The sequence below is a fragment of the Primulina eburnea genome, chromosome 13 (assembly GCF_022965805.1).
Source record: "Primulina eburnea isolate SZY01 chromosome 13, ASM2296580v1, whole genome shotgun sequence".
In the NCBI taxonomy this organism is placed as follows: domain Eukaryota; kingdom Viridiplantae; phylum Streptophyta; class Magnoliopsida; order Lamiales; family Gesneriaceae; genus Primulina; species Primulina eburnea.
In genome coordinates, this window is record NC_133113.1 from 1,310,205 (window position 1) to 1,329,972 (window position 19,768).

General features: G+C 28.9%; 2 protein-coding genes across 8 annotated transcripts; one reads left to right on the plus strand and one right to left on the minus strand.

The window, feature by feature from the left end:
• The first annotated feature begins 5,573 nt into the window (after positions 1–5,573).
• LOC140810558 (mogroside I-E synthase-like) lies at positions 5,574–8,477 on the plus strand. 7 transcript variants are annotated; one of them, XM_073168398.1, is made up of 4 exons: positions 5,574–5,833; positions 5,904–5,969; positions 6,543–7,244; positions 7,698–8,477. In XM_073168398.1, exons 3-4 carry the CDS (start codon positions 6,591–6,593, stop codon positions 8,409–8,411), a joined length of 1,368 nt encoding a protein of 455 aa, XP_073024499.1. In that variant the 5' UTR covers positions 5,574–5,833; positions 5,904–5,969; positions 6,543–6,590; the 3' UTR covers positions 8,412–8,477. The 7 variants fall into 7 exon arrangements, with proteins under 7 accessions (XP_073024499.1, XP_073024503.1, XP_073024500.1 ...); XM_073168402.1 differs by having other exon boundaries at positions 6,548–7,244; XM_073168399.1 differs by having other exon boundaries at positions 5,937–5,969.
• Positions 8,478–14,101: 5,624 nt separating this feature from the next.
• On the minus strand, positions 14,102–15,627 carry LOC140809381 (allene oxide synthase 3-like). The gene has a single exon (XM_073166979.1). It carries the CDS (start codon positions 15,598–15,600, stop codon positions 14,158–14,160), a length of 1,443 nt encoding a protein of 480 aa, XP_073023080.1. The 5' UTR covers positions 15,601–15,627; the 3' UTR covers positions 14,102–14,157.
• Positions 15,628–19,768: the final 4,141 nt, after the last annotated feature.

Sequence of the window (19,768 nt, forward strand, 5' to 3'; positions counted from 1 at the left end):
TCTTTGACAATTTGGAATGCTTCAGGTATCCCGCCACCAGCTACTAACTTCGATAATTTCCATAAATTGGCGCGACAAGGGCAGAACAATTGTGATTGGGCGACGTATCACAAAAATTTTGAAGATACATGGAACGACAGATATAATTTTGTGATTGGTGGAGATTATATCATATCTGGTTCACTCGGCATCACAGTTGACTATATTGGTTAGTATCATCGCATTTCACATATATTTTCCTCTCCAACAGTGGTACCTACTAACGTCATTAACTATCATCATGTAGATGCAAACTACCGACAATTTATCGTAAGACATGTTCAATTTATCTACATATATATGTATATTTATTTTTTGTATTAAATATAGCTAATATAATATATGCATCTATGTCACAGACACACCCAGCTTATATGCAAACTCTACCAATGTAGACACAAAATGAGCGTGACCCCGGACCATCAACTTCAAATACTGCATACACTACTCCGCATGTGGTTTTAAGCTTTCCATCATATGATTATAGTTACCACACTTCATTTGCCGTTAGTTTTATACAGTTTTTACAAAGTGATTTTCGACCGTTTATAAATGAGAGTCGCCTTATATTATACACGTCGCCCATACCATTTCAAGAATATTCAGAAACAGAAGGATATGAGGTTGGTGGGAACATTGCTGATACCAAGTACATCTGCAGCACAAACACGTACACATGGAGATGCTGAAGAGATGTTAGGTCGTGGACATAGAGTCATTAGAAGACCTTCGTGTGGCACTGAGGGGCATCGTTACCATCATCATTAACCATTTGTTTCAAGATACAAAATTACTTACGTCGTATTATTGTATCTTTTTTTATTTTTTATTTTAATTTGATGTTTCTGATTCAACGTTTGATTAGATATTGCTCGTATCATTAATAATTTTCTTACTCGTGGTGATAATTGAAATTAAATGTCTGCAATTTTTAAAATGCTACTGTAACTTTATATGAACAGTGTATGTACTTTATTATTCATTTTGCAAAAAAAAAAAAAAAAAAAACTATATTTTCTTACCATTTTCAATTATTTTAATTTGTATATATAAACAGAGAGTTTTTTAAACATAAATAAAACTTATATTCAAATAGTGTATGTGATTTATTAGTCCTTTATTAATAAATTTAAGGAAATTTATAGTAATGAAAAATCTAAGTATAATTAATAAATTAATTCAAAACACTCAATCTCCTAACAAATTTAAAATAATACAAAACTTAATCAAGCAAATAAGTCAACGCACTTGATATTCATACATATTTAAACAATACAACACTGAATAAAATTTTAGTTACTACTTCTATTAAAATGTAACACATGCGTTACAAATATACATATTTGCCATCAAAACTCGATCTTCTCACGTGCACCTACATGCAATGGACAAAATTTACTAATAAAATTATAAACAATTTTTAATTACATTAATCACTTCACATGTTATCAAGTAAAAATAATATATAATACTTTATTGTAGATCTTATACCTCCCACGTTGTCTCTCATTCGGTGATGGTTGATCCATTTAATTTCTTATGTGTGTATTGCGATCTCTACCAGCCTGCCTCTTTTTTCGACGAATGGTATTGTGTTGTAACTGGAATATAGGTTCATCCCAGTATTGTTAATTATGAACATGGTAGAATCTTCCATCGTATGTGTTCACGTATTCGCTCAGTGTAAACCATGGTCGTACAAGTTAGTGCGGGATTTAAACCAAAACATTTTTCTACACATATAACATGTGAACAAAGAATTCCAAATATTGTCAATTTACCACATGAGCAATCACGCGTAGAAATGTTAACAGCTTGTATGTGATGTTGACGATCTGGTCTTGCTCCTATCGTGACGGATGTTGTTTTATCCTTTTGGTCAAATTTTACTACTCGATGTTCAATTGACTTTTTTGATCACATATAAAATTTAGAGTATGCAAAATCAGTCAATGGTTGATTTTTTTCCATCATCTTATCACTATGTGTTCGGTGTTGAATGAAATAGTGTACGCATCACTGTAAGGTCAACTCCACTATTGCAGTTATTGAGAGACGTCGAACCTCTTTCAACACACCATTAATACACTCAGACATGTTCGTCATCACTATCCCTCGTCTCCATCCACCATCATGAGCCAATGACCATTTTTTCTTTGAGATGTTTGACAAATAAGTGAAAGCTGCTGCATTATTTGTTCTAATTGCTTCCATTGTCGAATTAAATTTTCCTATTTGGTGTTGTATCACTGCTTCCCAATATAAGTATTTCAAATGAATGTTTTTGAACGTACTGTTTAAATTAGAGCAAACATGCCTCAAACAAAAACGATGAACTACCACGAGAAGGCTTGAAGTCAGGGAGATCTTGTAATGCACTTGTTATACATGTATGTCTATCAGATATTAAGCACACACCTCTGCTCCCTCTTGTAACTTGTCGTGCAACATTACTTAAGAACCAATGCAAGACTCATAACTTTCTCCATCAACATGCACAAATGCTAAAGGCAAACCCTGATTATTGGCATCCAAAGTTACTGCTATGAGTAGTTTTTGCTTATACTTAGTGTACATATGGGTATTGTAACGTTACGAAAATTTGAAAGTCCACGTGAAACCCAGGACATGCAAGTTATCAAACTTCTTTTGTATTTTATTAAATTGTTTTAATGTAAATACGTGTTTATTGCATGAATATATGTTTTAATTCATGTGTTATTTAAAATTTCATGCATAAGGGCTTTAATAGTTTTTGCGCTCGAACGAGAAACGAAGATTGGGATAATTAAGGAAAAATGTTTTTATTAAATAATTAGTTATTATTTAATTTATGGTGTAATTAAGTGTGTTTTTTAAATTGGGCCTTGGTTAGGTATTTTTACTTGGCGGGTAATATTTTAAACCGGTACCCAAATTTTAGAGAGTCGAGAGACTTTTTGAGGGGCTTTTTTTTAAAATATTATTATTTTAAAAATAAATCATTAAAATATTGCAAAATGGAGGAGTTTTATTTGTATTTTTCAAAATATAGGCTTTTTTGGATATTTTCACCGGCTAGAGCATATTTTTCAGCGATACACAAAATTTATCGAATCGGGAGACTTTTTGAGGGTTCAACTAATATTTTCAAGAACTTACCAAAACGAAATATTTTTCGGGTGTGTGTTTGGGCTTGTAGGACATATTTTTAAATTAATGACCCAAAACTCTTTGGAAACTCTTTAAACAAAAATTAATGGTCCATTAGAGTTCATTATATTATTTAATTATTCCCCTAAACTCCATTAATCTACAACCAACCCCATCATCAGCCGACACCCCCTCCCCTCTTCGTATCTCGATTTCAGCAGCCACACTCCAAGGTAGCATCGACCCTCTCGTTTTTTCTTGCAAAATAAATTCTCCGGCCCGCTCCCGACATCGATCTTCGATCTCCTTGAGTGAAACATCATCAAGGCACGCTTGTTACATTGTTACTCTAAGGTAGCATCAGCCATCTATCAAAAAAATTAATATTATTATTTTATTAAAATATATATTATCAAATCAATTTAAGTACAGAATATATTTAATAAAACCGATGTTTTATATTTATAATAATTAAAATATATTATGACTTATATTAAAAAATTATGATTTTAAACATGTGTAATTATAATTTTTACAGATATTAATTTTTAATATTCATAATTTTAACAATTAAGAGTATCAATGAATTTTTAAACAAAATACAACATAGTAAGACAAAAAAAAAATTCTAATTTACAATATAAAGTTATGTTTATTAAAATTGTTTTCTACATAACCACATGATAAAATTTGACATTAAAATTTAATTTAATTAATTAAATAAAAGTTTTAAGTAAGTTAATTCAAACCCTATCATTGGATAAAAATATATTAATTACAATTATTAATTCTTATATTAATTTGCATTAACATCAACATAATTATAATATTATAGATTATGTTAATGTGACATAAGTTACAGCGTAATTATACACTATTTCATAGTAAAACACATATAAATTTAGTTAACAAAATGTAATAAAATACTTTATAATTTTATCAATATTGAATACACTAATATTAACTTATTCTCATATTTCAATAATATAATTATATTTAAAATAATAATCTGGAAAAATATTTTCAAATATCAAAAATTTATATTTATTATTACTTTCTTATTAGTATTCTTATTATTATTTTTATAATGTGATTAATATTAAAAATATAATATTTAACAAAATTATATTTATTCGTATAATGCAAGTGAACAAAATTATAATTATGTTAATACAATATAAAAAATACAATTAAAATATAATAAAATACTTAAATTTTCTTTTCAAATGTGGTATTTAGAGGTGTTCAAACTTCGGATAAAACCGAAAAAATCGAAAATTCAAACCGAAAAAACCGAACCGAACCGAAAGCCGAATTTCGTAATTCGGATATAAATGTTAAAACCGAAGCTTATTTGGTTCGGTTTAGGATTATATACGTCAAAACCGAAAAAACCGAAATTTCATTAAATTAATAATTTTTTTATATTTTTATTTATATTATATATTTTGATATGATATTTAGTGAATGAAAAATCATTTTGAACAATTTTTAGTTGATTGTTGTTTGTTTAATTAATTTAGACATTATATTTAAATATTTTACTAAGAAAATATATAGAAAGTTAACATATTATATTTTACAATATATTTATATTATTAATTTAAATAATTTTACCAAAATCGAAATAATCGAACCGTTTTGGTAGAAAATCGAATCGAATCGAACCGAAACGAAGAAAAATGGTTCGGATATCGGATTATATATTATTAAAAAACGAAAACCGAAAAAATCAAAATAAAAAATCGAAAAATCGAGCCGAACCGACCGAAGAACACCCCTAGTGGTAGCATAAAATTTGTAATAAAATCAACGAACAATGTTAATACCTGCAATAAATGACAAACATTATCAAAGTATCACATAAAACAAAATATTTTCAATATAGAAAGAAAAAATAAAAATAATTTACACGTAATAACATTATCTCTTAAATATACTTATAATATTATCAACAAAATAAAATCATCACCTCTTAAAATCTCTTTGAATAACATTATCAACTATGTTACGTTCGAACATTCATGACACTATACTCCCAAATTTCGAATTCTGATACTCGGCACAATTCTCTTGAATTCTGAATTCATACCGAAACTCGACGCAATTTATAGAGCAGAGAGAGTCACAAATTCTTGGAATCCGTTGTCATGAATTCTGAATCCATGATAGTAGGTACCGGATTCTAAGAATCCGTGATTTTTTTTAAAAAAAATTGAATCCAGAATTTTGAATTACGAATTGCTTTACTTTTACCACTTCTTTAAATTTGTAATATTTAAATACATTCTTTTTAATATTATATTATTTTTTTTTGAAAAAACTCGACATTTTTACCATATTATCATAATATAGTTATTTTTTTAAAACTTTTTATTGTTCCCTTCAGTCTTCTCCTATTTTAACAAATTCCCTTCATCTTTGTCCCCTCGATCTTTTTCCCACTCAGTCACTGTCCCCCTCTCCAATTCCCCAAATTGTTATTTTCCCAATGTTCCCCGAAATCGATCATAGTAAAAAAAGATCCCAAGTCGATCGAGAATAGCTATTTTGCGTTCTCTTTAGTTGTTCGATAGCGGTAGAGATTTTTGCTGTTGCGATTGTATTTCAGCTGCAAGAAATTCACTATAAGAATTCTGACATATTGCGGGCCGATATTTATGTAAGGCTCCATCTGTTTCTGTATTTTCTTTTTGATGAAACTCGCGATACTGTGTTTTCATTTTCTGAAGGATATCAATTTCTTCCCATTTTTTGGTTTGTAGTTGGCATTTCTTCTGTTTGACGGAACACTAAAGGTAAATTTTTGTCATATTTTGTTGCTTTTTCTTTAGATGGATGATTTTTGCGCCGGTTTGTATGTTTGTTGGCATGGATGGTGATTCTTTTCTAAGCTTTTGTAGATGTAGATACCCTTCATTTGTTTCTTGATTTTCTTAAATGGACTCGTTTTACTTTTCTTCACTGATGAGCAAGTTATGTGGTGGCATGAGCTGATGATTGTTTATGCTGCTGCTACAAGAATACAGCTGATTATTTCATTTATTACAAATGTCACGAAGGCTAAGTCGACAGTAGAATATAAGATTTTCCAGATAGATTGAAGCAGAGAGGGGGCGAGATGTGGGCATGGAGATAATTAGGAGGCGGAAATGAGGATGGCGAACCGCCCCGCCCCATCGCCGTGATCCCTAACTTTTAGTTTCTGTTTTGTACATGTTTTATATATTTATGGATATTGACCATCTAACTATAATTTTCCGAGTCATCGATTATGAACATTCAAGAATTAAAGGGCTACTATTTATCCTCGTGTTATATATACAATTATTGAAAGATTTAATTCTATTTATTGCACTCTACTTCTTAAGACTAGTGGGCGGAGAAAACCTAGTAGCGAAGAGAAAACAAGAACCAAAATGGCAGCGGATGGAACTAGAAAGCCTCGTGTTCTAGTCCTCCTTTACCCGGCACAAGGTCACATGAGCCCCGTCGCCGTGTTCTCCAAGTTCTTAGCCTCAAAGGGTCTGCACATCACCGTTATAACTACCACACAACTAAACAAATCATCAAAGTTTTCCTCCAGCAGCAGCAGCTCAATCAACATACAAACCATATCCGACGGTTCCGAGGACAATCAGAATCAAACTGAGACATTCGAGGAGTACTTGACACGTTTCAAGCGATGCGTTTCACAGAGTTTGGCTAAGTTTCTTGACGAACAGATCGAATCTGGTTGTATTGCTAAAGCTATCGTGTATGATTCTTTATTGCATTGGGTCTCGGGCATTGCTCGAGGCCGAGGTTTGCTCACGGTGCCGTTTTTCACGCAGTCTTGTTCTGTTTCTGCTGTATACTACCATTTGAAAAAAGGGTTGTTGAAGCTTCCTTACAAAGATCCTGTCGTGCCAATGCCAGCATTGCCTCGTCGTCTCGAGGTCGAAGACTTGCCCTCTTTTCCCAAGATTATGGATCCTAACAACACGATTATGAACCTTCTTGCTGATCAGTTCTCTAATCTTGAGGAAGTGGATTTGATCTTTTTCAACACATTTGACAAGCTTGAGAATGAGGTAATAATAAAGTTTGATCTTTTCTCTTATAATAACAAGGTAACCGTATGATAGGGATTTTGGGATCGATCAAAATTTGAGGTAGCTAGATCAGCTAAACCCAAATAGGAAAAAAGTGTGAGTTTGGTTCCACATCTTACAACTACCCATTTAATTTAAGAGAAAATAAATTTTTTTCCACAAACTTTTTCAATTTTGTGATTTGGTCCATTGGGTTTCCAAATTTTTGGTTTAATGTATTGATTTTTAATTTTCGGTTTTTTTTTTTTTGGTCCAGTTGTTGACGTGACGTCGGATAATTCAGTAATTTTCAATGTTATATTAGCATTTTTCGATGTCATATTAGAATTTTTCGGTTTCACGTTAACATTCAAAGGAAATAGGATTGAAAACAAAACAAAAATCAAAATATAAAAATTTATTTTCACTTAATGTAATTCTTTGGATCTGCAGATAATTGAGTGGATGTCTAGTACATTGCCCATAAAGGCCATTGGTCCGACGATCTCATTACTACAAGCAAGCGAGGAAAGTTACGACCAAAAAGATCACATGATTAGTGTCTTTGAACCAACTTGTGAAGCATGCATAGAATGGCTAGACTCGAAAGAAACAAACTCGGTTCTTTATGTTTCATTTGGAAGTGCGGTTTCCCTTCAAAAAGAACAAATGGAGGAGCTTGCATTTGGCCTAGCATTGAGCAATTGCAATTTCTTGTGGGTTGTAAGATCATCTGAAGAAAACAAGCTTCCTCCAGCTTTTGTTTCGAATTTATCGGATATAGGTTTCGTCGTAGAATGGTGCTCGCAGCCGCGTGTCCTGGCTCATCCCTCTGTCTCGTGTTTTATGACGCACTGTGGATGGAATTCTTTTCTCGAGGCGTTGAGCGTGGGCGTGCCGATCATAGGAATGGGGCAATGGGCCGACCAGAAGATGAATGCTAAGTTTATCGAGGATGTTTGGAATGTAGGTACTCGGGTTGAATCCGGTGAATTTAAGAGAGAGGAGATTGCTGAGTGTGTTGCAGAAATGGTGTATGGAGATAAAGGGAAGGAGCTTAAAAGAAATGCTCGTGAGTGGAAGGAATTGGTCGGAGAAGCTGTGGAGAAAGGAGGGAGTTCTGCTAGAAATGTTGATGATTTTGTGACACAAATATTTTGTAGTTAATTAATTTGATTTTATAGGATTTTAAATATGTTATTTTAAGAATAAAATCAACATTTTCTATGGTCACCTTAGCTATCGGAGCAAAATATTCGAAAATTAAAAGTTAATATACTAAATCATTGGACAAAAACCAAGATTGGACAAGGTATTGGATCAAAATAATCATTTTTCCCATCATCAATATATGGAAAAAATTGTGATCAGTTTAGTCTCGTAAGTTGATATGTTTGGGTTTTAGTTCTTTAATTTGTCAAAATTTGATTTTTATATCGGAACATAAGTTTTATTATTATTTTTTAGTTCGAAATCACTAAATCTAACTGATATTACGTTTATTTGACCCAACTCTCTTACATGGTTAATGTGACGAGAATAAAGATTATATGAAACACATTAATATTTATCTATATCTATATAAATATATGAATGTGAATTGTGAATTTACATAAATGTCCTTACTTTTATTTAATAATAATCATTAAATGCATGTTTAATTTTTTGTGAATTTACACACTCAATTTTTTATTTTTTCCCCATGTTTTTCATCTATTAATTAATCTATCTATATCTATATAAATATATGAATGTGAATTGTGAATTTACATAAATGTCCTTACTTTTATTTAATAATAATCATTAAATACATGTTTAATTTTTTGTGAATTTACACACTCCATTTTTTATTTTTTCCCCATGTTTTTCATCTATTAATTAATTAATGAAATTTAAAATAAATTGAAGATAAATGAATTTTAGTCTTTTCCAATCTATTAATTAATGAAATTTAAAACATAAATGTCATTATCTTCATTTAATAATTTATTTTTTTTTGTGAATTTACACACTCCATTTTTTTTTTTTTTGTTTTCCATGTTTTCCATCTATTAATCTATATCTATATAAATATATGAATGTGAATTGTGAATTTACATAAATGTCCTTACTTTGATTTAATAATAATCATTAAATACATGTTTAATTTTTTGTGAATTTACACACTCCATTTTTATTTTTTCCCCATTTTTTTCATCTATTAATTAATCTATCTATATCTATATCTATATATGAATGTGAATTGTGAATTTACATAAATGTCCTTACTTTTATTTAATAATAATCATTAAATACATGTTTAATTTTTTGTGAATTTACACACTCCATTTTTTATTTTTTCCCCATGTTTTTCATCTATTAATTAATTAATGAAATTTAAAATAAATTGAAGATAAATGAATTTTAGTCTTTTCCAATCTATTAATTAATGAAATTTAAAACATAAATGTCATTACCTTCATTTAATAATTTATTTATTTTTGTGAATTTACACACTCCATTTTTTATTTTTTCCCCATGTTTTTCATCTATTAATTAATTAATGAAATTTAAAATAAATTGAAGATAAATGAATTTTAGTCTTTTCCAATCTATTAATTAATGAAATTTAAAACATAAATGTCATTACCTTCATTTAATAATTTATTTTTTTTTTTTGTGAATTTACACACTCCATTTTTTTTTTCCATGTTTTCCATCTATTAATTAATGAAATTTAGCCTTATTTTTTGTTGTAATGAAATTTACACTCTATTTTTTAAATTTTATGATAGAGCAAATACGATATAGCTAATACAAAAGTCACAACTAACGAGCTGAATTCGATTAAAGAAAATGAACAAATATATGATGTTATGATGTGATGTTATGACACGTTATGCAATTTTACGACATGTTTACGCTTATGCTAAGATCATGAAATGTATGTTGAATACAATACTTTTCATTGTTGCATGTTATGTATATGTATTTGTTATTAAGTTATAGGTGTTGAGTCTTTAGATTCACTAGGTGTGATTGATGCAGGTGATCATATTGATCAGGAGATCGGAGCTGCCGAAAACTGAGTAGGCGGGGCTGGATGTGTGCACACTAACCCGAGGACCTTATTTTTTCCACACGTTTTCATCTATTAATTAATGGAATCTAAACTAAATGGAAGAAAAATAAAATTTAGCATTTATTTTTTGTGATGAAATTAACAATCCATTTTTTTAAAAAAAACAACTTATATCTATAATGAAATTTAATATATTATCTATCTATCTGTTATTATTATTACTACTATAATTATTATTATTAATACTACTATAAATATATGATTTTGAATTGTGAATTTACATCTATGTCTTTATCTTCATTAAATAATATTTATTAATACGTATCGCTTTGTTTGTTTTGTTTTCATTTATTAATTAATGGAATCTAAACTAAATTGAAGAAAAATAAAATTTAGCATCAACCTTCATTCTTCAGTAATACATGTTTCTTCTGTGTTTTTTTTTCATATATTAATTATAAAATTTAAAATAAATTGAAGAAAAATAAATTTAACCTTTTTTTTGTGATGAAATTTGTATTCCATTTTTTTTTAAAAAAAACATATCTTTAATGAAATGCGAAACAATAATATTAATAAATATTTTTTATTTATTTTCTATCAGCTATTTATGACTTCTAAAATAAATTGAAGAAAAATGAAATTTAGCCACCATTTTTTGGAATAAAATTTAAATTTATCTTTCATTTTTTGAAATGAAATTTATACTCTATTTTTTTTGTAAAAAACTATATATATTTTTAATGAAATTTAAATTAAATGTATTTTTGTTTGATTTCTATTTTTATTAATTAAGGAATTTTAAATAAATCGAATAAAATAAAGTTTGCACTATTGTTCAAAATTTTATAGTTCTCCAATTTTTAGTAGGTTTTATGTGAAACAGTTTCATTGTTATATAGTCTTCAGAGGGCTGACCCAGTTATTTCAGGAGTAAAAAAAATAATTTTTTTTCACGATTCAAGTCGGATATGAGACATGTTTCACAAAATTCACTCGTAAAACAACCTCATAAAAGTTTTTGTGTCAATTTTATTTTTAACTTAAATAAATTAACATCTGTGAATAACGTAAATAATAATAATTAATGTATTTCTCTTCGCTTGTTTGTATTTTTCCATCTATTATTTAATATATTCTAAAATAAATTGGAAAAAAATAAAAATTAAGCTACAGTTTTTTAGAATGAAATTTAAATTAAGCGTTCATTTTTCGGAATGAAATTTACATATCATTTTTTAAAAAAATTAATATCTTTAATAAAATTTAAAATAATAATAATAATAAATACATATTCTATTGTTTGTTTTTTTCTCACCTATCAATTAATTCAAAATAAAATTGAACAAAATGAAATTTAGCACCATTTTTTGAAATAGAATTTATAATTTATTTGTTTTAAAAAAATATATCTTTAATATAATTTAAAATAATAGAAGAATAATAAAATTTACAATATATTTTCATAAAATGAATTATATCCTTATTTTAATTTTTTTTTTGTTTGACTTCTTTTATTTTATTTATGAATTTTTATAATTCTCCAATTTTTGAATTGAAATTATGTGAGCCGGTCTCATAGATATATCCTTCAGATGGGCCAACCGGTCAATAGAAGAATAATAAAATTTACAATGTATTTTCACAGAATGAATTATATCTTTATTTTAAAAATAATTATTTTTGTTTGACTTCTCTTTTTTTTTTTTTTGATTTTTGATTTTTTATAGTTATCCAATTTTTGAATTGGTCTTATGTGAGCTGGTCTCATGGATATATCCTTCAGATGGGCCAACCAATCAATTTTCAGAGTGAAAAACAATGATTTTCATGATTATGGTAGGAGAGGAGACATGTTCCCGTGAAACAGTCTCGTAGGAGTTTTTATGCAATTTTTATTTTAAACTTGAGTAAATTAACATTCATTAATAACCTAAATAATACACAACTAATATATTTGAAAACTCTAATAAAATTGTGTGAATTTACATATATGTCCTTATTTTCATTAAATAATATTAATAAATACATGTCTTTTTTTTGTTCGTTTTCAGGTATTAATGAATTTTATAATAATTGAAGAAAAATGAATTTTTTTTTGTAATGAAATTTACAGCTTTTTTTTAAAAAAAAATTATATCTTTAATGAAATTTAAAATAAGCGACACAATGTCAGCAGCTTAACTCACGAAAACTTCATAGGTGTTCGTTCACTCATCCCAATACTACCCTCATTCTTGCACGCTTAACCTAACAAAACTGAATGATAGTGAAAGATTTATCTTTTAGTTCGAATGTTGCTTAATTTTTATGTCAAAAGTTATATTTATTACCCACGACGCCATATTTATTTCTTATAATTGTGATTTACCGTGCAAAGCCCTATACTAAGCAAATAGTGAACATAATGAGGATTGCATTGACGTGGCTGTCAATTTGCCAAATTGTAAAACCCTATGCATAACAAACACAAATAATTATTTTGTACAATTAGAAAACACTTCTAAAGAATCAAAATGAGTTTAAATTAGTTTTATATGTAATAATTACTCTTATATACATCAAATGGATAGAAAAATAGAAATAAAAATGAATTCAAATCATTTTTATGTAAAACAAATTACCAATACATAACTCAAGTTTTAGATCACACTAAAAAAAGTGATCATTACTTTACTTCTTTATGTTACAGGTATAGGACAACAATTAAAATTGAATATGAGAATGAGATGGCAATAATAACATTATTTAGAAAAGTTGCATCGTCTTTTGTTGGATGTTCTATTGAAGATTTCATTCAAATTCATGACCAAATATAAGATAAAACAAACAAATGATTTTATATCTACATAAATATTGCATCTAACAATAAAGATTTTCAATGCAGAATCTACCAAATAACACATATAAAGATTCGTTAAATTAACCAAGCTCCAAGCTCCATACATTCTTGTTCAAGTTGGATAATTCAGTAGAAAAATGTGATGAAGTGTTAAAAATTGTGACAGAAGCTATTGAGATACATGACAATTATCCAACAACAAATATCAATATCAAGAAACGGAGATCTCGGAAGATTATCAAGCCAACTAAACAAAGCAGTGTACCACCTAAGATAGAAAAATCAAATGAAATAAATATCAACAAAAACATGAAGATCCATTAAGACGAAGATGAAATAAAGATTCAAGATGAAGAACAAATTGGCGAGTACAAAAAAATAGATAAGAAGATAAAAACCGACGGGCACAAAAAGATTCCAAGAGGTCTTCAAATCAAAGACAAGAAAATGTGATGATTTCATTTGTAACCAAATAATTAATTATTTATCTATTAAAGTTATTCTTATTTCAAAAATAATTTAAACATATTTAAATAAAACTATCATATATAAATTATCTCTATTTCTCAACGTGCAACGCACGTACATTTATCTAGTAAATAAAAATAAAGCGAAATGACTAAATTTTTCCTCTTATTTTGAAATATTGAGTATCATATTGTTTTATTTTTTTATTAGATATATTTTAATTTGAGTAATATGAAATTTATTCTCTCCACATATTCCACGTAGGATAGACTCAGAGTCAATAAATCATATTCAATGGATTTAGTAGTTTTGAAACAAAGAAAAGAAGACAACAACCAAAATAAAATCCAAGTTCTTTTATGAAAATCAGATTTTGATAACTTATATGATTAAAACCATACTAATTTACGGAACTAAAATTACAATTTTCACTCGATATATGTGATCTACGGACTATCTGGTACACATGTCGAAAGTATATTTCTAACTCCAATTAAATGGCATTATACAATTTTATACACAACAAAAAAATGGAAAAAAATTCACGTGGCTTTGGTTACGGATTTGATCGTGACAGATGATCCTAGCAGAAGCCTCCCAACTTCCACACTAAATGTATCATATCTAAGGAAAAACTCAACAAGCATCAATCTTGATAGCAACACTACCATATCCTTTGCCGGGCACTGCTTGTCGCCTGCCGTGGGATTCTCGCTTTCTCTCCCGTTCGACCAATAGACGTACTCGATCAACTTCTCCCCGTCTCCGACGAACCTATCAGCTACGAACTTGTCGGGGTCGACGAATATCTTGGGGTCCTTGGTAGCAATGGGTTGATATCCAAACATAATCTCCCCCTTTTTTATGACGTACGACGCGTCGTGGCTCGTGATCGTTATGTCCTCTTTAGCCTTGGCATATTGAGATGTAACAGGAGGCTCAATCCTCAAGGCCTCCCACACCACTGATTTGGCCAAGCTCATCTTGTTTAGCCCTGCTAGTGTTATCCCACCTTCCTCATTCACCACGGTGCGGATCTCCTCCGCTAGCCGTCTGTGTAGATCCGATCCACCGGTTCCGACGTACTTTAGCAAAGCTGGGAATAAAATCTTGGTGCCACCATATGCATTAAACCCTGTAAGGAAAAGTAAGTTATGAGAAGCCTCGTCTCTGCTGATCCCTTCTTTCTCCGCCTCATCGAGTAACTCCTTGGCCGCCTTATCGAAGTCCTTTCGAACTTTTTCATAACCCGAATTCACAAGGAAAGAAGGCAAAGGGAATGTGTGGAGCAAGAGATCCTCCACACATTTTGGGAGATACTTCAACCCTAATGTTATCAAAGGTGCAAGCTGCAAAAACAACCACTTATCAAGTTTGGCATTACCATCTCCCCCAACACTAGTATCATACGAGCTCTTATTAGCAAACAAACGGAATAAGAAATCGAATGACATCTTATCACTAATGGGGTTGAAGTTTGCTTCCCCTTTATCAGATAACTCGGTCTCAAGATCGGTAAACAGCCTCGAAACCGAGCTCCGGAAAGTGGGGATGATTTCTTTGTGCAACCTCCCTAGTAATGACAAAAAGAATCCCTTGAGGATTTCATGCTTGGATTCCGAAGGATCAAGATAGGCACAAACGCGATATCCACCAGTAAAATGAGTTGAAGCCATGTAAGTGCCAATAAAAACGTCTCTCTTTTCGACTTTCGACGTGTCGAAAAGGATAGGGAAGCTAACAGCATCAAGAAGAACGACGACTCTAGATTCTTTGGCATTGAAAGGGCCTGGAGGGCTGTTAACCCTAAAGACCGTGGAGTTGTATTTCTTGATTCGGGCCCGGAAGAACTCTTCCGCTCCCTGATTATAATAGTAATCGAAACGGTCCTTTATCGCCCCGAAAAAGGGCAAACCATAACTTCCTGGGATTTCTTTTAATGGAAGATCTGATGCAGAAGGGTTTGCAGAAGAATAACAAGACATTTTGCTTTGATGGCTTGAATCGATATATATGGATATAACTGCGTGTGTGTGTGTGTCTATATATATATATATATATATATATATATATATATATATAATGTTTTCATTTCAAACCCATTTTTTTGAAAAGATATGACCAATTGAAGAAGTCCATCGTGGCTAGCTATTTTATGACATGCATGTTTTAAAATTATTACCACTCATTCAAACTAGAGCCATAATTGTTTGAAAATTATTTCTAGCCAAATAATTATTTTCCAAACTTAAATAACCATTAATTTAAGTGGTTAGAAATCTTCCTCATTTTATGACAAATCAACTTCAAAGTTTTGAATTCGATCGTTTTCATTTCCTTTCGTTCTTAGCATCGATCCATTTATTTTTGTCAATTATAACCTTTCATTTTCATTTATTAAAATATTTTTGATTTAATATTTGTATTTTCGTCCTATAAATACAAGCATAGTTTCACTCGATCCAATTATATATGTAACTAAAGATGGATATTAATGGTCCATTTGATTTTGAGTGAACCCCACATTATTGATAAATATTCACAAAATTGGGGTGATGTCGTAAAGACATTACAACAAAAACGCTAAAAGACAACGAATAAAATCCGTCGTCCCTAGTAGGTCATTTAAAACTGTTGTAATTGACAATATTGTTGAAAGTGTGTTCAACGACAACGGTTATCGTTGTCGTAACCATCATATAACCGTCGTTAATTAGCGACGGTTTTTGACTAACTCGTCGCTTCAAATCGGCTCGAGAATATGAAATTTAAATATTTCTGCTTCAAACCTACTTTTGATTTTGGATTTGTCAAAAGTTAAGCTTAGCCCCTATGGGACAATTAGACCCTATTTTCATGAGTTTGTTTCGAATTTGGATTTGATATATTTGACTTCAAAAAAGCAGGTAAAAAGGGATAACTGAATATTATTATTAGCAAAAACTTTGAATCCTAATTTCATATCGACTCTTGAAATCAAATAATACCTTCCACAAATTTCAATTACAACTAAACTACGATAAATAAATAAAAAATCAAATAAATACACTTTGGATTTTAATGCTTTTGACTATGAAAAAGAAAACCCAGACGATATTTTCCGCTAATAATTCTCTTACTCGATTCTACACATTATAAAAAGGCAAAAACTTATGTAAGACGGTCTCACGAGTCATATTTGTGATACGAGTCTTTTATTTGGGTCATCCATAAAAAAATATTACTTTTTATGCTAAGAGTATTATTTTTTATTGTGAATATGGGTAGAGTTGACCCGTCTCACACATTATGATCCGTGAGACGGTCTCAGACCCACTCTTATAAAAATTAATGCAGAATATAAAATCAATCGATATTTCAAGTTTTCAACTTTAATTTAATTTCTAAATTTTTACACAATATGTCAAACAATCGTAATAATACTATTAAATTTCGGATGTAAGTGGGAACAGAATGGATATGCCAGATTAGGTAAATTTTTAGATAAATAGTACGTCTCTTGTGACGAGGTTTCACAGATTTTTTCTTCGAAATGAGTTAGTGATGCCTATATTTACAATAATAAGCAATGCTTTTGACATAAAAAATATTACTTTTTTACGGGTGATTCAAATAAAAGATTCGTCTCACAAGTTTCTAGAAAACCTACCCAAATAAAACCTAACCCGGTCCTAGATCTTTATAGTTAATTGGGTTAATCAAATAAGGTAACTTCCAATATTGTGGCAAATAATAATCATAATAATAATAATTATTATTATTATAGTTATTATTATTATTATTATTATTATTATTATTATGGTCCGACTCAAATTTAGTAATCTTCCAATTCTGTGGTCCGAGTAAATTTTTTTAAAATAAAACTGGAATGTATTTGAAAAAAATCAGTTCATCATGTTTAAACCATTTTTTTTAAAAAAGGGAACCGAATTAAATAAATTGTTTTAATTAATTTGGTTTTTAAATAGAAATACGTCATTTTATTAATTCAAATAAATAAATATGAAATTAAATATTAGAATATAAATTAATTAAGTTAGTAAGTGCTAATAGTTACGTACGAAATTGTTTTTTTTTATTTTTAAAAAAAGACAATGTAAATAAAAGTGAAGCTTTACAAAATAAAATTGTGCCCGAGACCCCGCTCATGAAGCCGATAGTCGACTAATTTGTACATTTTCTATTTTAGGTTATGTAGATCAATTTGCAATCTTAATTCACTAATTTCTATCTTTTTAATTTTAATCATTTTTCACATGACATATTGCTGATGTATCTGATGCAACGTCAACACTCGGGTGAAAGAGACTAATTTTTTTTTAAAAATACAAATTAGTCGATTAAAATAGTAAATTGAGTGAGAACCACTAGTTTAAAAGTCAATTTTATTTTTGGTTAAAAGAAAAAAAAATCTATGTTTGAAAAAGTAGACAAAAAAAATTTCAAATTAAAATGAATGATAATTGATAATCTCCTTATCAGTACCTTAGAATTTTTTTTAGATGTATATATGGTGTTTTTAAATGAAAAAAATTAAAATTTAAAGGGTAAAATCTAAATTTGAAATATAATATAAAATAGTTAATTTTTTTAAAAAAACAATCAACAATACACGCGCACAAAACAGACATCACAAAACTCCTGTGAGACGGTGTCAAGGGTCAGTTTTGTGAAACATATATTTTATATGGGTCACTCACGAAAAAATATTATCTTTTATGTCAAATATATTACTTTTTATTGTAAATATGAATATGATTAATTTGTCTCACGAATAAAGATTCGTGAAACCATCTTATGAAAGACCTACTCAATAGATATTTATGAAACTTTTCAAAACATTATAATTTCCTAGTATATCGCTTTAAAAAATTTATAATACATATGGATCATTAAATTAAACTGATTAAGTATTGTTATGATAAAAAAATAACGTGAATAGATTAGATGACGTGGCTACACAAATGGGATATATTAGTCAAATAATTTTTAATAAAATTTCTTATGAGACGTTCTCAAATATTTATTTTGTGTGATATTTTAACATATAATCTAATATTTTTTCATTAATCGGATCAGATTGGAGACCCGTTCAACAAAATTGATCTGTGAAACTGTTTCATGATAATTTTTGTGTTTTTACTTAACAAAACAACCCAAATAAAAATCATTCGAAAACAAAAACAATGGAAGCTCAATTAGACTGTTTCTCTAAAGATAGATGCTCCAAATTCAGCTTTCTCAAAGGGTGTCAATTCGAGTGAGTTGGATGGGTCAAATGAAATAAATTAACATCTGTGAATAACGTAAATAATAATAATTAATGTATTTCTCTTCGCTTGTTTGTATTTTTCCATCTATTATTTAATATATTCTAAAATAAATTGGAAAAAAATAAAAATTAAGCTACAGTTTTTTAGAATGAAATTTAAATTAAGCGTTCATTTTTCGGAATGAAATTTACATATCATTTTTTAAAAAAATTAATATCTTTAATAAAATTTAAAATAATAATAATAATAAATACATATTCTATTGTTTGTTTTTTTCTCACCTATCAATTAATTCAAAATAAAATTGAACAAAATGAAATTTAGCACCATTTTTTGAAATAGAATTTATAATTTATTTGTTTTAAAAAAATATATCTTTAATATAATTTAAAATAATAGAAGAATAATAAAATTTACAATATATTTTCATAAAATGAATTATATCCTTATTTTAATTTTTTTTTTGTTTGACTTCTTTTATTTTATTTATGAATTTTTATAATTCTCCAATTTTTGAATTGAAATTATGTGAGCCGGTCTCATAGATATATCCTTCAGATGGGCCAACCGGTCAATAGAAGAATAATAAAATTTACAATGTATTTTCACAGAATGAATTATATCTTTATTTTAAAAATAATTATTTTTGTTTGACTTCTCTTTTTTTTTTTTTTTTTTGATTTTTGATTTTTTATAGTTATCCAATTTTTGAATTGGTCTTATGTGAGCTGGTCTCATGGATATATCCTTCAGATGGGCCAACCAATCAATTTTCAGAGTGAAAAACAATGATTTTCATGATTATGGTAGGAGAGGAGACATGTTCCCGTGAAACAGTCTCGTAGGAGTTTTTATGCAATTTTTATTTTAAACTTGAGTA

Coding starts and splice junctions, on each gene's coding strand:
- LOC140809381 (XM_073166979.1), bottom strand. CDS start 15,600: ATGTCTTGTTATTCTTCTGCAAACCCTTCTGCATCAGATCTTCCATTA.
- LOC140810558 (XM_073168397.1), top strand. CDS start 6,591: ATGGCAGCGGATGGAACTAGAAAGCCTCGTGTTCTAGTCCTCCTTTAC. Junction 7,245..7,697: donor TTGACAAGCTTGAGAATGAG/GTAATAATAAAG, acceptor TTGGATCTGCAG/ATAATTGAGTGGATGTCTAG.